The sequence below is a fragment of the Capsaspora owczarzaki genome (assembly GCF_000151315.2).
Source record: "Capsaspora owczarzaki ATCC 30864 unplaced genomic scaffold supercont2.2, whole genome shotgun sequence".
Lineage (NCBI taxonomy): Eukaryota > Filasterea > Ministeriida > Capsasporidae > Capsaspora > Capsaspora owczarzaki.
The window spans coordinates 533,626-550,744 of NW_011887293.1; the positions used below are offsets into that span (position 1 = coordinate 533,626).

At 53.5% G+C, this 17,119-nt stretch overlaps 4 protein-coding genes across 4 annotated transcripts; 2 read left to right on the forward strand and 2 right to left on the reverse strand.

Annotated features, from left to right (window-relative positions):
* Positions 1 to 146: 146 nt before the first annotated feature.
* Positions 147 to 1,113, forward strand: CAOG_01345 (hypothetical protein). Its single transcript, XM_004349815.2, has 4 exons — positions 147 to 243; positions 374 to 483; positions 784 to 841; positions 943 to 1,113. Exons 1-4 carry the CDS (start codon positions 156 to 158, stop codon positions 1,002 to 1,004), a joined length of 318 nt encoding a protein of 105 aa, XP_004349865.1. The 5' UTR covers positions 147 to 155; the 3' UTR covers positions 1,005 to 1,113.
* Positions 1,055 to 4,389, reverse strand: CAOG_01346 (hypothetical protein). Its single transcript, XM_004349816.2, has 10 exons — positions 3,833 to 4,389; positions 3,578 to 3,727; positions 3,394 to 3,481; positions 3,151 to 3,308; positions 2,639 to 3,065; positions 2,239 to 2,535; positions 1,783 to 2,112; positions 1,575 to 1,706; positions 1,312 to 1,485; positions 1,055 to 1,232 (listed from the first exon to the last, which is right to left on the reverse strand). The coding sequence occupies exons 1-10, from the start codon at positions 4,345 to 4,347 to the stop codon at positions 1,128 to 1,130; spliced, it is 2,376 nt and encodes a 791-aa protein (XP_004349866.1). The 5' UTR covers positions 4,348 to 4,389; the 3' UTR covers positions 1,055 to 1,127.
* A 154-nt stretch (positions 4,390 to 4,543) lies between these two features.
* Positions 4,544 to 7,925, reverse strand: CAOG_01347 (hypothetical protein). The gene is made up of 6 exons (XM_004349817.2): positions 7,410 to 7,925; positions 6,918 to 7,080; positions 6,742 to 6,832; positions 6,558 to 6,663; positions 6,358 to 6,470; positions 4,544 to 6,193 (listed from the first exon to the last, which is right to left on the reverse strand). The coding sequence occupies exons 1-6, from the start codon at positions 7,840 to 7,842 to the stop codon at positions 4,730 to 4,732; spliced, it is 2,370 nt and encodes a 789-aa protein (XP_004349867.1). The 5' UTR covers positions 7,843 to 7,925; the 3' UTR covers positions 4,544 to 4,729.
* Positions 7,926 to 9,230: 1,305 nt separating this feature from the next.
* CAOG_01348 (response regulator receiver) lies at positions 9,231 to 17,086 on the forward strand. The gene is made up of 8 exons (XM_004349818.2): positions 9,231 to 9,248; positions 11,071 to 11,215; positions 11,494 to 12,138; positions 12,230 to 12,400; positions 12,483 to 12,716; positions 12,796 to 13,313; positions 13,557 to 13,998; positions 14,169 to 17,086. Exons 3-8 carry the CDS (start codon positions 11,782 to 11,784, stop codon positions 16,941 to 16,943), a joined length of 4,497 nt encoding a protein of 1,498 aa, XP_004349868.1. The 5' UTR covers positions 9,231 to 9,248; positions 11,071 to 11,215; positions 11,494 to 11,781; the 3' UTR covers positions 16,944 to 17,086.
* The last annotated feature ends 33 nt before the right edge of the window (positions 17,087 to 17,119 follow it).

Below are 17,119 nucleotides of genomic sequence, written 5' to 3' on the forward strand. Positions count from 1 at the left end.
GCCCAATGGCTCAGAATTGACCAACATGGCTCAATCTCGGATAACCTTTGCTCTAGATTCTGAACAGCCTTCACAACACGACCGACCTGCCTTATTTCCATTCAATGCTCAACTATGGAAAGCGATGCATTCATTCACTCTTCAAACAACAGAGAATGGCTGGCGCGACCGAGGTCCAACAAACGCTGCAACGCATCGCTGCTCGCAAGGGCGTGCTTGGCGTCATTATTACAACATTCGAAGGTGCAGAAGTGGTGGCAAGCGCGGTTTTGAGGATTGCTGCTGTGTGTCGGGGTAGAAACGATGTTGCATTTTTGTATGGGATGTTGCATTGACCATGGCAAGATGGAACGGGGATCTTGCTGCCAATCAGGCGCTCCAATCATGAGCACGTTCGACGACGAACGCACTGCGCTCTATGCCTCCAAGGTCGCACCACTGGTGCAGACGTCGCGTGCAGCGCTCCAAGACCTCGATGCTCAGGCAAGTCAGCGAGACCGATGCTGCTGCTGCGACCTTGTCACCCAACCCTCCGTCAGGGTGGATCGAAGAGATTGGCGGTGGTGCCGATCGCTTGTCCGTGTCAATGAGTTGGATGAGGCTGAGGCGGAAAGAGAGAGAGCGCAAGATGCCAAAGCGAGAATGCTTCACTTTTGAATCCAACCTCATACACTCACTCCGCACTTGCAATCTGATGTTGCCTATGCTGATAATGATGATGATTGTCATTTGCTTGTGGTCCTATTGGAACGGACCTGCTGTCGGAATTTGTCTTTGCAACAGAATGATTTGACGTTTCTGCGATTGTGGTCCAAAAAGCACGAGATTATCATCGCCCCAGGTTTGTATTTGCACTCGCTGAGCACTGAACGAGCGACAATGATACGTGCGTTCTCTTTATCTGATCTGGCGGGTTGGCTCATGCGCTTGGGTAACATGCAGATCGCGACTTTTTGCTCGTCACCGTTCAAGATCCGTCATCCAACACTGCTGGCAACGCTTAAACGAGTGTGAATCTTCAGTAGTGTTGTGTCCAAGCACATGTGGGGGAAGAGAGAGAGAAAAAATATATTGTTGTGACATGAATCACGAAAAAGCAAACATCTGAACAGACTTTTGACCGTTCTTTACGCCTGGGCTTGCTTGTACTTGATGAAACGTGACAAGTTGAGCTGAACATCAGACAGACGACCAACGGCATCGGAAGGCAGGCTTCGGCGCTCGGCACGGATCTGCACAACACGACAAACACCAGAGCAAAGTGAGGGTCACTTCGGAAACGCCTACAATACAAATAGCTGGTGCTCATACTCGTTGCTTAAACACCGGGGCAATTTGCTGCAAAGTGGCAACAAGGTTTGCATGAGAGATGGCTTGGTTGACTTCCGGCTCGGCGAAGGCGTCGAAAATCACATCCAACGCTTCGGCCACAACCACTAAACTTGCGTCTTCCGTCACAACTGCTAACAGACCCAGCGCAATATCCTAAACAAGTGGACAGAAGCTCCCGTCAGAACACAAGGACAGCCAAGCAGCCCGACAGGACCGCCAAACCCAACAATTCTTATACTCACGCCAAGCATCGCGGCCTGCTCGAATAACTGGGCCAGCACACCCACAATACCAACGACGTTAATTCGCACCGCTTCGTTTTCGCTGGCACGTCCGAATGTGTAGAGCTCGTGGATTTGAGCGGGAGTCGTCTCCTGCGCAACAACGAGGAAACAGTTGAGTCATCAAGCCCTGGGACGCCAACGAGATAGCTGTAGCTTATCAACTTACCAATGGAGCAGTAGGACAGCTTTGCTTTACTCGACGAACAACAGCCCAAAGTGCTGCCGTAATGGAGTCGTGGAGCTCTTCCAGTCCGTAGCCAGTCTTGGATGCAATATTTGCCCGCTCAACCAGCAGCTGCTGCCACAAAGTGCCAATGGTGGGAATGCCAAGACTCTGAGTAGTGTACTCGATGCTGGAGAAGGAGATCAAATTGCTCAGGAAAGACAAGGCGCGGGATTGCACTGTCGCCAGTCGGTCCATCAGAGTGCGACCGATGCGATGCGACCACATTAGCTGAAACAGCGAGGCAGGCACAGTGGAGGCGAGAGTAACAATCTGCGAGACAAACCAGCCAAAGGTGAGCGGAGAGGTTGCAAAGATTAGTCAGTCAAGCGGTCTTCCCAAAAAAAAAAAAACGCGAAAAAAAATCACAAGGCATCTCGATCAATCCAGAAACCATACTCGTTGAGGGATGCCATGCGAATATAGCGCGGCAAGCAACGCCTCGGGCAACTGCTGTTGTTGCTCTCCGGCGCTTGCTTGTTCGATTTGCTCGGCCGTCAGCTCAACTTCTTCATCGACATCGCCTGGGGCGTCTTCAGCGACATCCTCCCAGGTACCATCCTCCGAGCCATCGACGGAGCAAAGGTTGGTGAGCACCTCCAGGGCCATCTGGACCGAGCTGAGCGACGCTTCAACAGCAACTGTAGGCGATTGTGCGTTGGCAAAACGGTGCGGGGTGTTGGCAGCCGCTTCAATCTACGGTGCACGATGAATGGCAAACACACACTCAGTCAGCACCGAAGGGGGGAACACACGGGTCACAAAACAAACAAGACTCGACACGACACAATTGCCTCACCGAGCTCAGTTGAGACACAAGACCAGTGACAGCAGCAATAACATCCTTGGACAAGGCGTACTGAAGCGCATGAAGCACATGGGCTTGAATTGCTGCGTACTGCTCGGCAGGCCAGGCAGTGTGGACGTTTTGCAGGGCGCCAGCGACAACCACCATAAATTGGGACTGAACACCAGTCAAGACTTGAGCATTCGCGTCAGCAGACGTCAACAATACGGTGAGTGTATCGTCAAGAGTGCGAGTAAGCGAGGCGTTGTAACTGAAAGCAGTGAGCGCGGTCGCGCTGTCGTCCGTCACCGTTTGCACGCATTGAGCTGCCACCAGCGCAAGGGTCATTGGAACTGTTTGGAACGTCCCCACCAGCTGTACGAGCAAAGTGATGAGTTGAGATTCATGGAACAGCGCAACGGCGGCTTCAGAATTTTCGCTGCCAAGGCAAAAATGAATGGGTCAACAATGGTGAGTCTCACCAATAGGCGGGAAACGTCAAAGGGTTGGGCTGCTGTACGTACCACATCTGCAGAAGAATGTTGATGAGGTGTTCGAGATGCTCTGCCACCTGCTCTGCAATCATTTGCGTTTCCCGCGCTTGCTCGGCCTGGTCTTCAGAGGGAGCAGCACTTGCCACCAGCGCAGCTGTTTGCGCGTTGGAGACCATGAGTTGACTCGCCTGTATGTGTGCGATCGCAGTCGTAATCGCAGCATGAGCCATCGAAAACAGCGCGGCACCCAATCATTGCATCGCGCAAACTTACAGCGGCTATAGCTTCCATCACGAGCGGGACAAGGCCCATGCCCACAAGAGTTTGGCAACCATCGGGCCCACTCACCAGGCAGATATTGCTATGCATCCAGACAAGCCGATTGGGAAGGGGGGGGACAAGTTGCAGATCAGTTGGACCAACACGATGGACTAACACAAAACAGGCAATCGCTTACCGGACAGCACCAGCTGCTTCAAGACGAACGGCAAGCTCGGGGTCATGGAAGCACGCCAGAATGGCAGGAACGCCGTTGAGACGAACAATTGCTGGGAGCGCTTCAGCGGCGTCGAGCACCAGATGGGCAACTCCGCCGCATGCATACTCACTAACAAACAGCAAACCAGGAGTCAGTGGAAGCAACATCCAGAAGCAACTCCAGCAGCAGAGCAGCAGCACGTGTCACAGGGAAACACCTCCCGAGAATCCGTACCGCTCGCTGGGCTCTGAGCTCGTAAGCAGGGCAAGCAAGTCGGTGATGCCCTTTGGCGTCCCCCGCGCAGTTCCGTCGCGGGCGCCCGCCGATTCGAGGTCGCTCAGTGCGGCCTGCGCTCCCGATGCATGCATGGCGGCGGAGATGGCTGCGGCGGCCGACGAGCCAGCGTTGGACACGATTGGCGCGCCGAACGCGTCCACATGGCTGTCGTCAAACAAGCCCTCCTGGTCCGTGGGCACCGATACGCGGCCTGCAATGGCGCCGGGCACGCTGAGAATGCTGGATCCGAGCGCACTGCTGCTGCTGCTGCTGCTCGCGGCGGCGGCGGCGGCGTCGCCTGCAGTCCCGTCCAGCAAGAGTGCGGGATTCTCGTCCACATGTGAGGAGTGCGTCTCCAGCTGCTGCTGCTCATCGCTCTCGGACTGCGCCTGGGCCGACTCGATCGTAATGAGGCCTGCTGGGGTTTGTGCCATGTTGCGAGCCTTGGTTCGTTGGACGGGGAGCTTTCCCATTTGGACAACCGATTTGGGAAGACAAGTCAAAGAAAGTAGTCTTGAAAGGAAAGAGTGAAGAGATCAAGATGATCAAAGGGGGAGAAAGCTGCTCAGACAAACCGCAAAATGTGAGAGAACACTCAAAGCATCAAAGAATGTCGATACGGTCAGATTTTGCTCAAGTTCAGGGGAATGGGGAAGAGGCGAACAGAGTCGTGAGTGAGCAAGAAAGCTGGGATTGACAAAACTTGCATCAATACTGTACTTTGGATTTGTTACATAGCCTTTACACCACAAGCATACACACAAATAGCGGGGGCGATAGTAGGACATGGAAAGGTATCCGACAACACACAGGCACTCGCTACGCGCTACATGCACCATCGAAACGACAGGCTCCTTAAGCAAAGACGCCAAACACGGCGAGGACGAGCATGCACAGGGCCAGGCCGGAGGAAGCAATCAGACTGGAAGCAGCACTGCCTTCGACAGAGCCGGTTTGAGTGATAGCCGGGCCAGTGTTAGCCTTGGACGTGGCCGAAGCGTTGGGAATGGAGGGAATGTTCGACGCGCTGCCGGACGCCGTCGCGGGCTTGGTGGCAATCGCGCTGGAGGCGCCGATCGAAGAGAGCGGAGGGGACCACGTCTGACCAGTGCAGCCGTAGTTGAACTCAAAGTGAATGCGATCAATCAGCACCTGGCCGTTGAAGCGAAGGTGAAGCGTGTTGGTGGCGCCGTCGCCAAAGTTGAGCTGGCTGACGGGCACATCGACCGAGCGGTGAACCCACTGCTCGCCAGCAGCGCCGTTGGTAAGGAAGTAGCGAATGGTCTCACCGCCCGGCAGGTTAACAAAGGTGGTCTCCGAGTTGAGGGCAAACGACACGTTACCAGTCACATTGTCGGTGGAGCAAGTAACCGCGCCGTGATACAGGCTGCCGTCCTTGCGCCAGCCGCTGCCGTTGGGGAGCATGCGGTAAAAGTCTGCCGTGGAAGGGGCGAGGGGCGCGGAAGGCGAAACAGGAACGGCAGTCGCACTCGGGTCGGCAGTAGCTGAAGTGAGCATGGTCGAATTGCCCACGGTGGAGTTGCCAGAGTCTTGCGGGGGAGTCACAGTGTCGTTGAACGAGTTGGGATTGTTGTTGTTGCCGGGAACACCAGCGCCGTTCGGCAGCAGTAGCTCACCGAGGTTGATGTTGGAGCAGCGGTAGTTGCGAATGTCGTACACGAGGCGGACCGACTCGATGGTTTGACCGGCGGGCACGGTGGGGACTTGGATGGCAACGTCCACAAGACCGTTTTCGGCGACCTTGGCAGTCTGGCACCAATCATAGCCGGCACAGTAGGCGTAGCACTTGAACGTGCAGTTCTCAAACTGGTAGCGGTCGAGATTGACGTTGGCCAGGTTGTTGAACGGCTCTTGGCCTGCATAGTCGATGGCACGCAGATCAAATCCAGTCAGACCGGACTGCTTGGGGACATTTTGAATGCTGCCAGTGATCTTGGGCCAGATTTCGACGCGGCCATGCTTGAGCGGGCTCGCTTGGAAGCCCTTCCAGAGAAAGTCGCGAACCTTGCTCGCCCAGCAAACAGCAGCTGGGTGGATGTCAGTCTGGTACGCGGTGCTGATGAGGTGAACGTGCACCTCCGACCAAGGGACAACGACAGGGTGCGACTGCAAGAGAACCAAGGAGCCACCGTTCAGTGCAGCCCAAACCTCAATCCTGGACGAGAAATAGCGGACTTGGATGTGGTCGAGCTGACCCGCCTTCGTTGGCGAAGTCTTGTACAAGTTTGTCGGCACGCCAGAGCTGTAGTCGATGGGAAGAGACGATTCGACCTTGTTGCCGCCAATCGAGCTTTGAATCTAACAGAATGCGCCAAGATAGGAAGATGGGACAACGAGGGTGAGGTGCTCATCTAGCGCAGGCAAGCAAGCAAATCTCTAGAAGCAGCCCTCGACAAGTTCCCCCCCCCCCAAAAAAAAGGGAGCGAGCTGAAACGACAGACAAAGCGATCTTCATCAGTTACCAGCAGATGCGCCAACCAGGAGCTGTTGCTGTTGCAGGCATCATCGCTGGTGCCGATGGCAATCAGGTTGATCGAATCTTCGGCGGGACGACGACCTTGACCCGAGGGGCATGCTGTCGAGGGAGTGGTTGTAAGAAACGCATCTGACAAAGGCATGTCGCGAAAATGACAAACAACCCGAAAGTTTGGTGGGTACGTACTTTGTTGAGCAGTGGACTTGCAGGAGGCATCGGCTGCGGAAGGCATGACGGTAAACTCTGCACCAACAACCGAGGCGTTGCCAGCGGGGGTAATGGAAACTTGCCACTGTGAACAGCAGTGAGGCAATGGTTTGTGGTTTGGGACAATAATCATCATGGCATCGTTGCTGTTCCTGTCACTTACGAACTGGCCAAGAGACACATACATCGACGTGTAGAAATCAATCACGCCAGGCTTATCGTCGGAGATCAACAGGGGGTTGCGGAGACGAGCACTTGGTGCGAGAAACGACAAAACCAAAACATGAGCACAGTGTGTGTGCGTGTGTTGTTCATGCGCGTCTTGCCTTTGTGACTCACCTCGTAATGGACTGGTAGTCGGTACGCATCACACCAACACCAGGACCGCCGTCGCCGCCAATCACGTTTTGTGTGTTCACCTGAACGCCGTTGGTGTTGGACCACGAGCTCGACTTGTGCAGGTCAATGTGGCCACCGTTGCCGCGAGTGTTGTTGAACACATCTGCAATTGAACGATGTATCAAAGAGTAGGTGGAGTGAGTCGTGAGTTGAGGTGACAAGTGCGTAGCAGCGCGAAAGTAAGGAGAGGAAACTAGGAACAAAGAACAAAGAACACCAAAAAGCACTTGGATGCTAAGAATTCAACTTGAAACTTCCAACATAAAATAAAAAAAGGGGGGAGGATATACGACAGCTATTTCATGCCACACAGCTTTTTGTGCGTGCCACACTGAGACCAAAAAATCTACCGCAAGCCGTGTGGGAATCGGATTCCCAGCGTTCATTGTTTTGTTTTTGGCGATCGGGGTGTTGGCAGACGTCGTTTCTTACCCGCAATGTTGCCCTCCACAGCACCGACGACTGCCACAAAATCCGTGTCGAGACGAGTATCCCAGGCATCTTCATTCCAGAACACAGAGGTGAAGATGGAGCCGGCGCGGTTGAGCGTCAGGGCGTGCGAACCGCGGAAGACAAAACCGTCAACAAACGAGCAGTTGGCCAGGCCAGGCGTTGCTGATGGCAATGCGGCGCCAGTGGACGATACAGCAGACGACGCGATTGCCGGAATGGAGCTGCTGGAATCAATATTGCTGGCAGGCACGCTGGAAGAGAAGGAGGAGGAGTCGGCAGGCACTGAGAGGATGGAACTAGAAGCTGCGGCAGCTTCGGACGAGGACAAAACAGGGAGATCGGTGGTTGACTGTGCGAGGGCGGTCGCCACCAGCACGAGCACGCCAAACACGGTCCAATATGAGCGTTGCATTTTGAGAAGAAGAAAGAAGAGGAGATGGCGGAAAGCACGGACGAGGCAAGCAGGAACAAAGATAGACTGAATGGAAACTCCCTCGAAAAGGGAATGGGAGGTTAAATACTCCTCCTCCCAGCAAGGACTAGAAGCCGGTCGCACCCTTTCTGCCCCGGAATGTCACATTCTGAAGTGTAGCGTGGGAAGATTGCCCGATTTGAGAAAACAGCGCCTTGGTAAGATACGTTGATGATGGCGTGGGAGCTCACACCCACACCCCAAATCCCAAAAAAAAAAATCAAAAAAAAAAAAAAAACAAAGTAACCAATTTAGCACCATAGAATCAACCATAACAGTGAAACGATACACGGAATATCGTGTTACAAAATAAGCAGAACTGTTCAGTCATGCATCCGTTCCAGGTCTCAGATTTGGTCGACGAGGGGCGTGGGAATGAAAACAAAAACAAGATGGTGGGCGGGTCCGATCTGCAATCGGAATGGTTTTCAAAAAAGGCAATCACTTTACAGTAATGCCTGAAAGGTAACCAGCAAGCATGCACCGTTTAACGGGCCAGCTTATCACCCACTGCTGTTCATCCGGATGACGAGAAGAGCCGTCGGGAAGGCGGCGGTGGTGAGTTTGGCTTTTAATCCGACTCAAGCACACACCGTGTCTCCGTCCAACCCTCGCACTGCCCCCCCCCATTCTATGCGCAGACACCATCTTCATCAAGCAGAGGGAGGCCCCCACCACAGCGGCTCTCGGGGGTACACCCGAACGATCGGCGAGCCACAAACAATCCAAAAGCACAACAAAAAACAGACATGTCAGTTTTGCACGCCTTCCCGTATCCGTCCTTGGGAGCCATCTCGGCGCTTCGAAGCCACTCGTCCCTCTGTTCCATGCCAAGACGCCACTCGTCAAGTAGAGTAAGGCGCCAACAGCAGTGGTCTGCGAAGAGCCGTAAAGAACAGTCCAAAACCAATTGTCGATCACAAACCGTTGCCGATTCCCCGCCAACCAGCTCGCCTTGCCTTCCCGTACTGTCCAATAAGAGGCCCTTCCTCTAAATTTCGTGTGCACTGTAGCGCGTGTCGTTGCTAGCCACTTTCCAGTGGGATTCACTGCTGAAACAGCTGCCGTTGGCGCACGACTCGTTAAAATTCCGCCATCGGACGGCGATCGCCAGCGAATTTTGCAACCCACAACATTTTACACTTTTGCCCTCCCGGCTAAATCAATGCACTGCTGTTCGCCATCACAATAAAAAAACAATTCCTTGATCAAGCACTGTACAGGCTGCTGGTTGCAGCGTCAGAGCAGTTTTGTTTGTGTTGGTTTCCGGATTTGCGTAATCCCAGGGCAACCAAACGAGCATAAAAACACGCAGTCTTTTTCTTACATTCGCAGGTAACTACAGCGTACGTATTTTAACAGACAATAAGCACAACCATTTCATACCTTCGGTTGCAATAGCTGTGTTGAAGAAGGTGTTTTGTGATGACAAGTTATGGAAACTGAGTCATCAGTCCTTGTTTTTGTGTGTGCGTTTGGATGGTTTCTCTGTCCGCTGTTTTGTCTGCTTTCTTGCGTCTGCTGTTGGCCTTTTCTCTTCCAGAACACGTTTGTGGCGGCGTTAACGGCAACCCATGTGGACAGAGACGAGCGATTTGTCGGCGTTTTTTTTTTTTTTTTTTTTTTTTTCGGATGGGAGTTTTTGTTCGATTTGACCAGCGCTTTTGGTCGCCAGTGTTCGCAACTCAAGCGGCTCGGCACACCGGACTTTTTTTGGGTTGCAGCACTCGCAGACTACTTTTTTTTTTTTCTTGGGTTGGTGGTTGCGCTCACTTGTCCTTGCTGTTCATGCAAAAGTCGTGTGCAAAAGGGTTTTTTTTTTTGTTTTTTTTTTTTTTTTTGGCGCCCGATCGCTGAGATCGATCGCGATTTGCGGTTCAAGTGCGAGGCGGCCGTCATGCATCAGGCATTGGGGGATGGCTGCGCTGCCGCTTCGTTCCCTCGCGACTTTTATCGAGCAACGTGGTACAACGATTGTTTTGGCCGTGGTTTGAGGGGTGCCGTGGTCGCTTGTTTGGCGGGAACGAACGACAGATTATTTTTTTCTTTTTTTGCTTTTTTTTGCTTTTTTTTTTTTTTTTTTTGCTTTTCAGATGCGTGGTTTGTGGAGCCTTTCGTCGCTAGGGATCGACGTGTGCTGGACTCTATACTTGACCGATCGCTACGTTTGTGTGCATGGCTGATTTTATTGCGTGGCTGCAAAAACCAGGCCGTTGGCAAGCCGGTCGAACGATCGAAGGAGAAGGTAGCGGTGAAGGATTGGCGGTTTTGATTTTTCATTTTTGATTTTTTGATTTTGTTGTATTTTTTTGGATGAATAACTCATGCTGCTTCCAAGCTCTCGTAGCTTTACCATCCTCATCGCTGAGCGGCGGTGGTTGGTGGGTCGAGGACTACTTGACTGCTTGAATGTGGCTGGGGTGTCGGCGATTTTGGAGGATTGGGAGCGTTGTGGTGCTGGTGCCGGAAAGCCGATGCTCCGTCGATCCGAAGATTGTTCCCTTTTTCCCTCCTGCCACTCCCACCCCCCTCCAAACACGGCGTCGGTGATTGGAGCAAATGGCCTCTCGTTGTGCTCGGTTATTCTTCTCTCTCTCTCTCTCTCTCCTCTCTCTCTCTCTCTCTCTCTCCTTGCGATGCATGTCATCCCTGGTTACGCTGCAGAGAGAATACAGGCCTGTCATGGCGACCTTTTTGGCTGTTCCTCCTTTTATTTGTATTTTGCATTTGTATTTGTGGTAATGGTTTGTCATTTTCCTTGTTGCAAAATTGGGCCTCGCTTTCTCGCCTGAAGCTACGGGCTCCTTCTCCGTTCGTACTTTCACCTCGACTTGGGCAACCTTAACCTTTTCGACATGTTTGTGGGATTTTCCATCCAGCCCAAGCATTGGCTCAAAAAACAAAACAAAAAAAAACCATGATGCAGTTGATTGTTTTTTTCCACACTCTTGCCGATTTGACACTTGGGTGTTCACAAAAATATGTGTGATATCTGCTTTAGGCGGGGTGTAAACTATTCACAAATACCTCCAAGCCCCTTACTTGCATCGGGTGACGACGAGCGACAATTGGCCCTAATAATTCACAAAGTTTCATTCCACTCACGCTGGTTCGCTCGATTCTCGATTGTCATACCTTTTCCTTCTTCTAAATTTGACAATGTTGCAGGTGCACCGGGGTTTTTTCTTCTCCTTGTGTCAGTCCATTCTCCTATTGACCAAGCACAAAAGTCTGCCGACTCAAAGCCACGGCTCCTTGATTCTTTCTTGTGCTTTCGACTTTCCTCCATTGTTGGCCAAGCGATCGAGTCTTTGTACGTACACACCGTTGTCTCCTCTTGTCATGTACTGTGTCTCCTTCACCGTGGCAATGGGACACCCTCGCGGCGGCGGTGTCTCGATTGTGAGCGTTAGGCGAGAAGCGCCAATCGCAAAAAAAAAAAAAAAAATCAACGCTGCTGCGTACTTGTCTGTACCTTAACTCGTTTTCTTGTCTTTTCCGACCGATTGTTCCAATGTTCTGTGACGCGTCTCGTCTCACTTGCCCATGTGTGGATGACGATATCGTGGGTGGATGTATGCTATCGGACAGACTCGAGTACGGATTTCCCAGCTTCTGGTGCACCTCAAGGTGCCATTCTTTCCCAAAAGTTCCAAAACACAACGCCCCGTCTCGTCGATTTTCGTCCTCCCAACGCACTTTTGTGTCAAGTCGCTGTCTCATCGACAACTTGACCACTCGGACTTTCGTCGCAATTTCGCCCGTCGCACGATAGTTTGCACCACAGCCTGCTGCCCGCCCGCCTTCCTCATCTCGCTTGTCACCGGGCTTTGTACTATAGCGTTCACTCGCCCGCTCGTGGCCGTGCTGTCCTCTAGCATGTCTCGGCATTTTACTCAATCAGACACACAACCAAGCCAAGCAGATCGTCAATCAGACACGCAACCCATCACCAACGACAACGCCAGTCGAAATCAGATGTTTGCAACCTCCTTCCCTGCTACGTTCGACTTTGCGTCAGAGTTCAACGTGTGGTCCGAGACATGTCGCTCAGGCGGCGGCAAGTACCGCTCTGTTGGTGACAATCCATCGTACCAACTCGCACAACACATTGCAACACTGTTCGGTGAAACACTCCCGTCGAGCGCCGACTCCCAGCTGCCAAGCTGGAAAGTGTTTGCTACTCAGTTGCTACTCTTGCCTGTACTGGGACTCTATATTGCGCAGCTGGATTCGGTACGATGCACTGTTGTTTCCAACAAATGGTTGGTCACGCATGTTGTTGCTGAACTCACGTTTGTTTGCTGGCGTCTATGCTTTTTTTTAGAATATTATCCTTATTACTAGTGTGGCAATAGCCTTGTTGTTTGCTGTCTCTCTTTTCCTGGCGCTGCTGCGCTTCCCAATTGCAAGCGTTCGATGCTCGGCATTCGGTGTTCTGTTTTTGTGTCATTGGAGCGTTCTGGCTCTTGCCCGTCAATCTAACTTCCTGGGATTGGTAAGAGTCGAGCAGTCACTCATGGTGTGCGCTTTGGTCTGCAACACTGACCGTGTGATTATCGCGGGGGGTGGGCTTTTAGATGCTCTTCTGGCCTCTCGTCCAGCTGTTCTTCGTGGAGTCGAGGCGAAAGCTCTTGCAGATTGCTGCATTGAGCTATTCATTACTGCTGGCCGAGTTGGTTGTCACCATGCCTAGCGTAAGTTTCGCGTCAAGGTACATGGCGGCGCTGGAACCGCTCTTTCTGGCCGCATCAGCGCTATTACTGTTTTCAAGTTCCCCAAAGAGTGACCAGAGTCGCACGCATGCGCCTCGTGTAAGTCGTGCTCGGGTGGATTGCCCTGGTAGCAAGCGAGTCTCGAGTCTTTCCAACTCACCCCTTTGGTCGCTTCCAGTTGCCGATAGATGCCATGCAACAGCACCAAATCCTTGAGGCGATTCTACAATCGAGTGGAGATGCTCTGGCCGTGTTCAACGCCACTAGCGATGTTCTCTGCTCGAGCACCAAGTTCCAGCAGCTGGTGGGCAGCGCCTCCCACCCTGGTGCGCTAATCAGCGACAGTGTGAACGCCGCAACTACGGATGGCCAGGAGGCCCCGATCTTTCCAAGCCCCCTCGATCTGCTCGAGCCTGAAAGTCACAGGCAGGTTCAGCGGGCCATCACGAGCATGTTTGAAGCTGGCTCCGACTACAACACGGCCGACCTCGATCTGTGCAAGGTGAAAAGCGAGGAGGCGCTTCCCTTGCATGTGCGCAGCACGCTCTTGCCGCCCCTCAAAGCCGGCTCCTCGGGCTTGATGCTGGCCATGTTTGACGATCTAGCTCCCAAAAACCGACTCGAGTCTGCCTTGCTTGAGGCGCACCGATCCAAGCACGCCAACGAGTCCAAGAGCCGCTTTCTCGCCAACATGAGGTTTGTTAGTCTCGGTTTTGCGCAGCGCTGTTGCTTGTGTTTTTCGTTTGCGTTTGCGTTTGCGTTTGCGTTTGCGTTTGCGTTTGCGTTTGCGTTTGCGTTTGCGTTTGCGTTTGCGTTTGCGTTTGCGTTTGCGTTTGCGTTTGTGGTTATTCTTTTTTGCTTTTGCCTTTGTGTCTGTGTGTATTGTTGGTTTGCTGCGACTCACTTGTCCTCCCCTACTCTCTATTGGCTACACCATAGTCACGAGATTCGCGTTTGGCTCTCTGGCATTCTTGGCATGATACACCTGCTGGAGGGCACACAATTGACAGAAGAGCAGCACGAGTTCCTTGGCACGATCAAAATGTCGGCACAAATATTGCTGACCGTCATCAACGACATTCTGGACTTTTCCAAGATCGAAGCAGGCCAGCTCACGATCGAGCGCGTCGAATTTGACATCTTCAACACGATCGAGATGGTGGTCGAGCTCTTGTACCCAAGTGCCGGCAACAAGAATCTGCTGTTGCAGTGCTTTATCGATCCTCGCATCCCGACCAAGGTCCTTGGCGATCCTAGTCGTCTCCAGCAAATCCTGGTCAATCTTCTTTCCAACGCCATCAAATTCACCAAGAAGGGCCGTGTATTCCTCAAGTGTACTCTCGAGAATGAAACATTGGAAAATGCCACCGTCTTGTTTGAGGTAACAGCGAGCGACGTATTTGTTTTTTATGGAAACATTCTTTCGTGTCGTCTGGGTTGTTTTTGGCGTTGGCGATGTGGGGATTTTTGCTGTGGTGGGGGTTTTTGGGTGTATCTGCTCTGTACCTTGACTCTGATTGGTTTGATGGTGCTGCTTGTTTGGTCCTATAGGTACACGACACTGGTATCGGGCTGACGCCCGACACATTGGCACGACTGTTCCGCCGGTTTTCTCAAGAGGACGCCTCGACGACGCGCAAGTTTGGAGGAACTGGCCTTGGGCTTGTCATCTCAAAGTCGCTGGTCGAGTTGATGGGCGGCAGCATTGGCGCCGACAGCGTCAGTGGCAAAGGCAGTCGCTTTTGGTTCCGTCTGCCGGTCGGTGTCGTGGCCGAGCAAGCAGATACCGATGATTCGAATGCCGATGTCAATGCTGGCTTCTTCCGCCAGACCTCTCCCCTCGACGATGCGTCCTCGCACTCCAAGTCCTCAGACTCGACAAGTGGCACAATGTCCTTGCCGCACAGCCTTCATTCGTCGCAAGGCGATCTGATCGCAAGTGTGGAAGCGGAGCAACCTGAATCATCGCTCAACGAGTCTGGAACGCTCCCCCAGGTGCCAGCAGCACCCATGCTTGCTCCCGCGAGTACACCTCCTCGCTCCCGATCAGCGTCGCGAAGCAGATGCGCCATCTCGCCAATTCCCGGCCGCACTCCCCCGCGGGTCATTGTCGTGTCGAGCGCCGAGTACATTCGAGATATTCTTGTGCGCTACTTGGATGCCTGGCATCTTGATCATGCCGAATGCAGTACGCTGGGTGAGTGCGACAAGCTCATTCGCAGCTGTTTGCAACAACAAGACACGGGCCCCTCCAATGCTTTTGTCTCGGCAGACTTTGCGCCCTCAGCTCGCCAAACTCTGATTGGCAGCGACAACGCGACCGGGGTGCTCTCGTCTCGCGAACGCTCGCTGCTCGCAGAGACGATGAACGAGCACGACAAGTACTTTGATCTGGTGGACGCTTCGGTTGAGCACCATTTCGTGAAGCAGCCATCGCGCCAATCCGATGCGTCCCACCCCCATGCACCACCATCTCGCCCAGCCCCGGGTCCCGCTGCGGACCCGGGTGCAAGTCATGGTCACATCATTGTCATTCTGGACTGTCGCGTCGGTATGTCCACATTGGTGCAGACGCTCGGGGAGCGATATGTTCGTCTCCGCAAAACTTCCAAATCAGAGCAGGAGGCCACTCTCAAGAGTGACTCTGAGGCGTCGATGCCACTCACGTCAGGAAGCGACGTTTCACTTGACACTGCTGTGGCCAAGCCCATTCGGCCTTCGCATTCCTCTACCTCGTCGCTATCCGATGAAGCTGAAGGCGGTGATCAAGATCATGTCCCCTCCATTGAGCGCTCCCCTGGACACTCCCAGAACCGCTACGACGACCTCTTGGAGCCTCATGACGACTCGCTGTGGGCGTTCCTGGCGCATCCCAACGTTTTTCCCTTGTTCCTGTTCTCGTCTGAGCACCCAGTGCCGCCCCTCCCCCTGTATAGTTCCAACCACCGGTCGTTGGTGGGTCCGTTGCGTCAGTCGAGCATTTTCAATGCCATCAATGGGTTTGCCATGCAGGACTGCGCGCTTTGTGCGCCAAGGCCATCACACTCCAACTCGGCCCCCCTTGACGCGTCTGCGTCCTTGTCTTCGTTAGATCCGGACTCCCGCGCTTTGCGAAAGGTTTACCGTTGTGGTTCCATGCTGAATTCCGGTTTGGCGCATGTTTCCGCTCCAACCAGCACGGCGGCGGTCAAAGCCGCACCATTCCCGAGCTCCCCGCACTCACCATTAGCCGTGCCCGCGTCCGTTGTTCCTTCCTTCATTTCTGCTGCCGCTGATGCGTCGAACGCCACAACGCTCACCACATCGGCGCAGCTTGAACAGCGAAAGCACGACCGTCGCCACCGCCGACACCCGAAACGTGATGAGCATGCTGAGGCGATCGCCGAAAGTCGCGACTCGAGCAAGTTGTTGGCAGATGAGACTACTCCAGGCTCATTGGAGACCCCGCCCTCTTCAGCCGATCTCGGCGTCCACGAACACAGGCGTCGCCACTCGGTAAACGACAATTTTGCTCGCTCCGAGTCCGCGGCTGGCGATGCTCAAGAAGCAACAAGGGTGGATGCTGACGTTGGGTCTGCGCCGCCTGCTCCCTTGCCATCCCCTCCAGCCGTGCATCTGGGCCCGACTGCTTCGTTCACGCCGACTGACGTGGCCACTGATCTTGGCAGCCCGCGATCGATCGCCGGTTCTATGGGTTCGGCTCCGATCGCCAACAAGACGAAAATCTTGCTGGTCGAGGACAATTACGTCAACCAGAAGGTCATGTCCACTATTCTGGCCAAGGCGGGCTTCCACGTTGATGTTGCCAACCACGGCAAGGAGGCGCTGGCCATGCTCACCAAGTCGCGCGAGCATCTGCTCCGCCACTCTTCCGACTCTGCATCGGCTCTGCCAGCTAAGTGGACGGACTATGCCGTCGTGTTGATGGATTGCCAAATGCCCATCATGGGCGGCTATGAGGCGACGCAACACATCCGCGCGATGGAGCAGTCGCTTATCGCGACCAGCGCTGGAACGCCACTACTACGTTTGCCCGTGATTGCCATGACTGCAGAGGCCATGGAAGACAATCGCGCAACTTGCCTTGCGTCAGGCATGTCCGATTACATGTCCAAGCCAGTGAGTCAAGCTACTCTCTGGCGCAAGCTGCAATTCTGGATTTCTTCCACCGAGGCCATCGTGAATGAAGCCGCCCCATCTGTTTCCAGCCTGTCGGTACCACAGCAGAACATCCACCACTTTGATGCTTCTGCTTCTTCTCGACCGTCTTCGCCATCGCACATTGCGCGTCCGTCCTCCCCCTCGCACCGACCGCGCCAACAATGACGAGCGGAGGCCGGGGGGTTTTTTGTTTTTTCCAATTGTTTCTATGTCCTTCGTAGAATTCGCCCCCAACCCTTCTTATTTTAATTCACAAACTTGTAATAACTGTCCGTTTGCTGTAAAATACAACACATCGAATCATCAGATCATGTATATTTTTTTTTCTCAGTCTTCCAGCT